At 40.2% G+C, this 9,400-nt stretch overlaps 1 protein-coding gene across 1 annotated transcript in view; it reads right to left on the bottom strand.

Moving 5' to 3' along the window:
- Window positions 1-9,056, bottom strand: part of LOC135567164 (NACHT, LRR and PYD domains-containing protein 12-like) — a 17,286-nt gene extending 8,230 nt beyond the window's left edge. Inside the window, exons 1-7 of the mRNA XM_065014600.1 lie at window positions 8,908-9,056; window positions 8,581-8,665; window positions 8,223-8,451; window positions 6,026-7,844; window positions 5,566-5,739; window positions 3,616-3,789; window positions 1,788-1,961 (exon numbers count right to left, since the gene is read on the bottom strand). Of these exons, the coding sequence (XP_064870672.1) occupies window positions 1,788-1,961; window positions 3,616-3,789; window positions 5,566-5,739; window positions 6,026-7,844; window positions 8,223-8,451; window positions 8,581-8,665; window positions 8,908-8,975 (2,723 nt within the window). The 5' untranslated portion in view covers window positions 8,976-9,056. The remainder of the gene's footprint in view (window positions 1-1,787; window positions 1,962-3,615; window positions 3,790-5,565; window positions 5,740-6,025; window positions 7,845-8,222; window positions 8,452-8,580; window positions 8,666-8,907) is intronic.
- Between the last annotated feature and the right edge of the window lie 344 nt (window positions 9,057-9,400).

The following is a 9,400-nucleotide window of genomic DNA, read 5'->3' as shown; positions in this document are numbered from 1 at the left end:
TCATTGCATAGTGTTATCATTACATAGTGTTATCACATGCTAACCTCTCACCATTACCAATAACAGAGGCTACAACAAAACATGCTAACCTCTCACCATTACCAATAACAGAGGCTACAACAAAACATGCTAACCTCTCACCACTACCAATAACAGAGGCTACAACAAAACATGCTAACCTCTCACCATTACCAATAACAGAGGCTACAACAAAACATGCTAACCTCTCACCATTACCAATAACAGAGGCTACAACAAAACATGCTAACCTCTCACCATTACCAATAACAGAGGCTACAACAAAACATGCTAACCTCTCACCATTACCAATAACAGAGGCTACAACAAAACATGCTAACCTCTCACCATTACCAATAACAGAGGCTACAACAAAACATGCTAACCTCTCACCATTATCAATAACAGAGGCTACAACAAAACATGCTAACCTCTCACCACTACCAATAACAGAGGCTACAACAAAACATACTAACCTCTCACCATTACCAATAACAGAGGCTACAACAAAACATGCTAACCTCTCACCATTACCAATAACAGAGGCTACAACAAAACATGCTAACCTCTCACCATTACCAATAACAGAGGCTACAACAAAACATGCTAACCTCTCACCATTACCAATAACAGAGGCTACAACAAAACATGCTAACCTCTCACCATTACCAATAACAGAGGCTACATCAAAACATGCTAACCTCTCACCATTACCAATAACAGAGGATACAACAAAACATGCTAACCTCTCACCATTACCAATAACAGAGACTACAACAAAACATGCTAACCTCTCACCATTACTAATAACAGAGGCTACAACAAAACATGCTAACCTCTCACCATTATCAATAACAGAGGCTACAACAAAACATGCTAACCTCTCACCACTACCAATAACAGAGGCTACAACAAAACATACTAACCTCTCACCATTACCAATAACAGAGGCTACAACAAAACATGCTAACCTCTCACCATTACCAATAACAGAGGCTACAACAACATACTAACCTCTCACCATTACCAATAACAGAGGCTACAACAAAACATGCTAACCTCTCACCATTACCAATAACAGAGGCTACAACAAAACATGCTAACCTCTGACCATTACCAATAACAGAGGCTACAACAAAACATGCTAACCTCTCACCACTACCAATAACAGAGGCTACAACAAAACATGCTAATCTCTCACCATTACCAATAACAGAGGCTACAATAAAACATGCTAACCTCTCACCATTACCAATAACAGAGGACACAACAAAACATGCTAACCTCTCACCATTACTAATAACAGAGGCTACAACAAAACATACTAACCTCTCACCATTACCAATAACAGAGGCTACAACAAAACATGCTAACCTCTCACCATTACCAATAACAGAGGCTACAACTAAACATGCTAACCTCTCACCATTACCAATAACAGAGACTACAACACAACATACTAACCTCTCACCATTACCAATAACAGAGGCTACAACAAAACATGCTAACCTCTCACCATTACCAATAACAGAGACTACAACAAAACATGCTAACCTCTCACCATTAACCTCAAATAAAAGGTGACATTCTGTACTGTCTCCTAATATGAAACATTGTATCTCAAATCCAAAATACTGGAGCAAAGCACCACATTTAAAACTGTAAGCTTCACTGTCCAAACACATATGGTGTGGACTATGTGTGTCTGGTAAACACATGTGGATCTGGTGAACAGTTATCACTTGTTGACCAACTACAGGAATACTGACCTCAGAGTCTCCAGTTTACAGTGGGGATTCCCCAGTCCAGCAGAGAGCAGCTTCACTCCTGAATCCTTCAGGTCATTGTTACTCAGGTCCAGCTCTCTCAGGTGTGAGGGGTTTGACCTCAGAGCTGAGACCAGAGAAGCACAGCCTTCCTCTGTGACTCCACAGCCTGACAGCCTGACAAAGAGATCATCATGACTTCACAAACACACTGTTCATTTAACACCAGTAGTGTAGAAGGACAATGGCAGATGCTTTTGGTTAATTCTCCCAAACAACATATAGATGCATCTTCCGTCTCCTAGAATTGTATGGTCATATTGTTATACTAATGTGAACATCAATGCACTGATTCAATATGTTATTCAATATAATGATCAATGAACCCTTTTGTCAGTGTGATTGATATGTGATAATGAACATAGAATATCCAGTTCATTAACTGTAACAACCCAGCTTCCTGTGGTGAAACGACTGCTGAGCAAGGTATTGGGCAACAGCTTTTATCCTGTGTGTGTGTGTGTACAGCGTGTGTGTTTGTCGAGTGTGTGTGTGTCCAGTGTGTGTGTGAGTGTCCAGTGTGTGTGTGAGTGTCCAGTGTGAGTGTTGTTGTCCAACATGTGTGTATGTGTGTCTGTGTCTGTGTGTGTTGTTGGGGAATAATCAATATAGTTGTGTAACATAGATAAGATGTTTTATTTTCATTATATGCTTGTGAGTTACTTCTCATCAGAATGTATCTTGTTGTACTATAGTGGTGGCCATTTGCAGTTATCCTTTCTCTGTCCTGGGGTCAGTTACTTCTCATCAGAATGTATCTTGTTGTACTATAGTGGTGGCCATTTGCAGTTATCCTTTCTCTGTCCTGGGGTCAGTTACTTCTCATCAGAATGTATCTTGTTGTACTATAGTGGTGGCCATTTGCAGTTATCCTTTCTCTGTCCTGGGGTCAGTTACTTCTCATCAGAATGTATCTTGTTGTACTGTAGTGGTGGCCATTTGCAGTTATCCTTTCTCTGTCCTGGGGTCAGTTACTTCTCATCAGAATGTATCTTGTTGTACTATAGTGGTGGCCATTTGCAGTTATCCTTTCTCTGTCCTGGGGTCAGTTACTTCTCATCAGAATGTATCTTGTTGTACTGTAGTGGTGGCCATTTGCAGTTATCCTTTCTCTGTCCTGGGGTCAGTTACTTGGGCCGCAGAGAGGGGAGAGGTCAAGCTGGTCTTCATATGTAAACATATCTTTTAAACCATGTAAATGGATAATTGAGGGGGAACCAATTATCTCTTGGCTCCACAATGTCTGTGTGCCAGTCACTGTGTCTCTGTGATCCTGTCCAGGAGGGGTGTATTTGATATATGCCTGTTGGTGAGGTTTTGTTTTATGGTCCTGAGTGGTACCAAGAGCGAGATAAGAACATAGTTTAGGAGACAAAGCTGAACGATAATTTATAGCCAATGCTGTCTGGCTATGTGTGTCTTTGCTATAAAGGATCTCAGTTGCAATGTGTAAAGGACTCTCAGAGAATTTATTTATAGACACTGAATTGATCTGAGAGTCACAGGGTTGTGATGGAGCTCATATAATTAAAGATGGACTTTATGATAACTCTGACTTGTGTGGTGGTTTGGTCTCATGATTTGGTAAATATAGGAAACTTCCACTACAGTGTCCAGTGTGTTCAGTCTGTGTTTGAGAGGACACACACACATTGGACACACACACAGTCAGCATATAACTTTGTCCAAGTGGTGGTAAGAATGTTTGTCTTAACCAGCCTGATAAGTCCAACATGTCTGATATGAACATTGACATAAACCCTCTACATACTTGAGTTTCTCCAGTCTGCAGTGTGGATCCTCCAGTCCAGCAGAGAGCAGTCTGACTCCTGAGTCTCCTGGGTGATTGTAGCTCAGGTCCAGCTCTCTCAGGTGTGAGGGGTTTGACCTCAGAGCTGAGACCAGAGAAGCACAGCCTTCCTCTGTGACTAGACAGCCTGACAGCCTGCAAAGAGTCAAATCATATTAAAATCACACTGATATTCTTTGGAGGTGAAAATCGTGACAGTATATTTTTTCAACATATTCAGATACATCAGTGTCCTGAAACCTTCCATATCTATTCATAAATAAATTAATGTTTCATTATTATAAATGATCATAATATTACTTGTACAAAAAAATATAGAGTACACATTTTTGAGTAGACTGACCAGACCACTTTAAAAAGCAGAATCAGTCAGAAGACAGACAGTGAGGAATCAGATTTAGATTGTATTTAGTATACAGTCCACACCATATCTATTTAGACAGTGAGGTATCAGATTTAGATTGTATTGAGTATACAGTCCACACCATATCTATTTAGACAGTGAGGAATCAGATTTAGATTGTATTTAGTATACAGTCCACACCATATCTATTTAGACAGTGAGGTATCAGATTTAGATTGTATTGAGTATACAGTCCACACCATATCTATTTAGACAGTGAGGAATCAGATTTAGATTGTATTTAGTATACAGTCCACACCATATCTATTTAGACAGTGAGGTATCAGATTTAGATTGTATTGAGTATACAGTCCACACCATATCTATTTAGACAGTGAGGTATCAGATTTAGATTTTATTGAGTATACAGTCCACACCATATCTATTTAGACAGTGAAGCTGACATTTTAAATGTGGCTCTATACTCCAACATTTTGGATTTCAGATCAAATGTTTCATATGAGGTGACAGTATATAATGTCACCTTTTATTTGAGGGGATTTTAATACATATCTGTTTCACCGTTTAGAAATGAAAGCACTTTATGTTTCTAGTCTCCCCATTTGAAGAAGTCATAAGTATTCTGACCAATTAACTTATAGTGTATTAAAGTAGTCTAAAGTTTAGTATTTGGTCCCATATTCTTTAAATACAATGACTACATCAGCCTGTGACTGGCATGATTGAGAAAGATCATGAATGAATCATGAATAATAATGAGTAAGAAAGTTACAGAGGCAACAACAAAACATACTAACCTCTCACCATTACCAATAACAGAGGACACAACAAAACATGCTAACCTCTCACCATTACCAATAACAGAGACTACAACAAAACATGCTAACCTCTCACCATTACCAATAACAGAGGCTACAACAAAACATGCTAACCTCTCACCATTACCAATAACAGAGGCTACAACAAAACATGCTAACCTCTCACCATTACCAATAACAGAGGCAACAACAAAACATACTAACCTCTCACCATTACCAATAACAGAGACTACAACAAAACATGCTAACCTCTCACCATTACCAATAACAGAGGCTACAACAAAACATGCTAACCTCTCACCATTACCAATAACAGAGGCTACAACAAAACATGCTAACCTCTCACAGTTACCAATAACAGAGGCTACAACAAAACATGCTAACCTCTCACCATTACCAATAACAGAGGCTACAACAAAACATACTAACCTCTCACCATTACCAATAACAGAGGCTACAACAAAACATGCTAACCTCTCACCATTACCAATAACAGAGGCTACAACAAAACATGCTAACCTCTCACCATTAACCTCAAATAAAAGGTGACATTCTGTACTGTCTCCTAATATGAAACATTATATCTCAAATCCAAAATGCTGGAGCACCAAATGTAAAACTGTAAGCTTCACTGTCCAAACACATATGGTGTGGACTATGTGTGTCTGGTAAACACATGTGGATCTGGTGAACAGTTATCACTTGTTGACCAACTACAGGAATACTGACCTCAGAGTCTCCAGTTTACAGTGGGGATTCCCCAGTCCAGCAGAGAGCAGCTTCACTCCTGAATCCTTCAGGTCATTGTTACTCAGATCCAGCTCTCTCAGGTGTGAGGGGTTTGAACTGAGAACTGAGACCAGAGAAGCACAGCCTTCCTCTGTGACTCCACAGCCTGACAGCCTGACAAAGAGATCATCATGACTTCACAAACACACTGTTCATTTAACACCAGTAGTGTAGAAGGACAATGGCAGATGCATTTGGTTTATTCTCACAAAGAACATATAGATTCATCTTCCGTTTCCTAGAATTGTATGGTCATATTGTTATACTAATGTGAAAATCAATGCATTTATTCAATATGTTTTTCAATATAATATTATATACATATTATAATACATATTTTTCTCTGAACTGAATATTTCTTCCTGATGATTAGTTCTTATATGTCATTTTATTTACTCACAGAACAGCTCTGGAGGCTTTGACCACTGGCAGCAGCCTCAGAAGACCTTCCTCTGAGCTGGAGTATTTCTTCAGGTCAAACACATCCAGCTCCTTTTCTGAAGTCAGCAACACAAAGACCAGAGCTGACCACTGTGCAGGTGACAGTTTGTCTTCTGAGAAACTTCCTGATCTCAGGTAGCTTTGGATCTCCTCCACTAGAGAATGGTCATTCAGTTCATTCAGACAGTGGAACAGATTGATGCTCCTCTCTGGGGAGAGATTCTCCCTGATCTTCTCCTTGATGTACTCGACTGTTTCTTCATGGCTCTGTGAGCTGCTTCTTGTCTTTGTCAGTAGACCTCGTAAGTGCTTCTGATTGGACTCCAGTGAGAGGCCCAGAAGGAAGCGGAGGAAAAGGTCCAGGTTTCCCGTCTCACTTTGTAAGGCTTTATCCACAGCACTCTTGTAGAAAGCAACTTCAGATTTGTAGACAGTAACTCTACGCCTTTGTTTGATCCTCAAGAAAAAGTTCCTGGACTCATCGTTTGTTTGTGTTTTGGCCATTAGATTCTCATTGTTGTTGATGAAAGAGAGGAACACATATACAGCAGCCAGAAACTCCTGAATGCTCAGATGAACAAAGCAGTACACCTTGTCCTGGTACAGCCCACGTTCCTCTTTAAAGAGCTGTGTGCACAATCCTGAGTACACTGAGGCTTCATTGACATCAATGCCAGCCTCTTTCAGGTCTTCTTCATAGAAAATCAGATTGCCATTCACAAGCTGTTGAAAAGCCAGTTTTCCCAGTGACAGAATGCTCTCTTTATTCCAGTGTGAACCTGTGTCTTCTTTCTCAAAATACTTTTCATTCTTCTGTTTGGTATGAAACACCACAAGGTGTGTGTACATCTCAGTCAGAGTCTTGGGCATCTCTTCTCTCTTATGTTTCAGCATGTGTTCAAGGACTGTTGCAGAAATCCAACAGAAGACTGGAATGTGGCACATGATGTGGAGGCTCCTGGATGTCTTTATGTGTGAGATGATTCTGCTGGCCAGGTCCTCATCACTGAATCTCTTCTTGAAGTACTCCTCCTTCTGTGGGTCATTGAACCCTCGTACCTCTGTCACCTGGTCAACACACCCTGAAGGGATCTTATTGGCTGCTGCAGGTCGGGTAGTTATCCAGAGGAGAGCAGAGGGAAGCAGATTTCCCTTGATGAGATTTGTCAGCAGAACATCCACTGAGGTTGACTCTGTGACGTCCCAACAGATCTTGTTCTTCTGGAAGTCTAGGGGCAGTCGGCACTCATCCAGACCATCAAAGATGAACAGAACTTTGTACTTGTCATAGTTGGAGATTCCTGATTGTTTGGTTTCCTTTGAGAAGTGATTGAGAAGTTCAATCAAAGTGTGTTTGTCCCTTTTCATCAAATTCAGCTCCCGAAAAGGGAATGAAAATACAAATTGGACATCCTGATTAGCTTTTCCTTCAGCCCAGTCCAGAATGAACTTCTGCACAGAGACTGTTTTTCCAATGCCAGCGACTCCCTTTGTCAGCACAGTTCTGATAGGTTTGTCTTGTCCAGTTAAGGGTTTAAAGATGTCATTACATTTGATTGCAGTCTCTGGTCTTGCTTGTTTCCTGGTTGTTGTCTCAATCTGTCTCAGCTCATGTTCATTATTGACCTCTCCTGTTCCACCCTCTGTGATGTAGAGCTCTGTGTAGATCTTATTGAGAAGTGTTGGGTTTCCTTGTTTAGCGATCCCCTCAAATACACATTGAAACTTCTTCTTTAGATTAGATTTGAGTTCACGTTGGCAAATCACAGCGAGCTCATCTGAATATAGAAATAACACAGAGGATATTAATATTACGTCTGTTTTAATGTCTACAGTATTGAAGGACTGTTATAAAGTTGTAAATTATAATAATTTATTCTCTTAACTGACGGTATAAATGTGTAAATGTTTTCATAATGCATTACAGACTGGTGTGACTGATTATATTATTATTGGTATTATTGATGGTATTATTAATGTTCTCTCTCTCTAAATGAATCACCACAACACATCCCTGCTGCTACTTGATGAGGTCACTAGGTGTTGTGTTAAGGCTGCTACAATATCATTGAGTTACACAGCTACTTTAGCTGTACTTTAGCTACAGCTTTTAAATGTTATTAAACATCATTCAACATGAGGCAGACAGATCTTACATTTCTCCAGTGTGTCAGCAAGCTCCTTCTGGTTCATTTTCCTCAGGATGTGCAGTGTGATCTTCAGAGCCCCCTCTCTGGCACTGCTCTCCTGCTTCTCATCTTCAGCATCCACCACTTCCTTATCCTGCTTCTGACTCTCAAAGCCTTCTGGGAATTCTGGACTAAGAATCCTCTTGAACATCTTCAGCTCGTTCTTCACAAATGTCATAATTTTCTCTTCAAGCAACTGAAATAAATCAAGTAAATAAGTTAAGCAAGAGAAGAAATGCTTTCTCATTAACACATTAATGAATGATTGACAGATCAACTTTACTTGAGGTAAACAAAAACAAATGTACGTAACAGGACCACATACACTGAATATGGAGTCCAGGTCTGTTTGATGACTCTGGGAAGACTGACCACTGAGAATCTCTGACTCTGATCTCTCCTGTTGGTTTCTGTTGACGAAACATGAGATTACATCTCCTCATCCAGGGAGTACACACACACACACACACACACACACACACACACGGAGGGAATGTTGTGTTTGTTTAATATTGTTTAGGACTATGAGAATGGACAGAAGGATGAGCCTATGGATTATGAAAACAACAACAATAAATGGGAAAATGGGAGGAGAAATGACTAGAGACAGTGTTGTTTAACTCACTGACCAGGACCCATGAGTTCTTCTTACCTTTGTTCAGTAGAAAAGTCTCCCTTTCTAAACCGTATAGGTTGATTCATAGACTTGTCACTCTTCATGGACACACAGCTGGGTACAGGGGAGGCTGGTCTCTCCTGCTTGATTGGTCTTCAACACAACAGAGACAAACATTACATCTCTCATCTACTCTGAGCTCAGATGGGGAAACATAAGACGAGTTTCATTCCAAAACACTATATATCACTTTTCAGAAATGTTAGTAAATTAGCTTTTATTGTTTAAAGAAGTTAAGTTTATGTTAAGTTATGTTTTTTTGCTAAATGAGGAGATGCCACGTGAGTACCTCCTTCTATAATCCAATGAGATGCAGCGCGAACTGCGTCACAAATAGAACTGACTTCTCGACGCTCGTTGGCGCGCGAGAGCAGTGTGTCATTTTTAAAAACTAATTTAATTTAGCGACGCGAGCGTTGTAGTCAGTCTGTCAGCCCCGCTAAAAGGCTGGTGTCGTTACTCTGCCTCT

This window comes from Oncorhynchus nerka, unplaced genomic scaffold (assembly GCF_034236695.1).
Source record: "Oncorhynchus nerka isolate Pitt River unplaced genomic scaffold, Oner_Uvic_2.0 unplaced_scaffold_2477, whole genome shotgun sequence".
NCBI classification, from domain to species: Eukaryota; Metazoa; Chordata; class Actinopteri; order Salmoniformes; family Salmonidae; genus Oncorhynchus; species Oncorhynchus nerka.
This window is presented reverse-complemented; position numbering and strand designations above follow the sequence as displayed.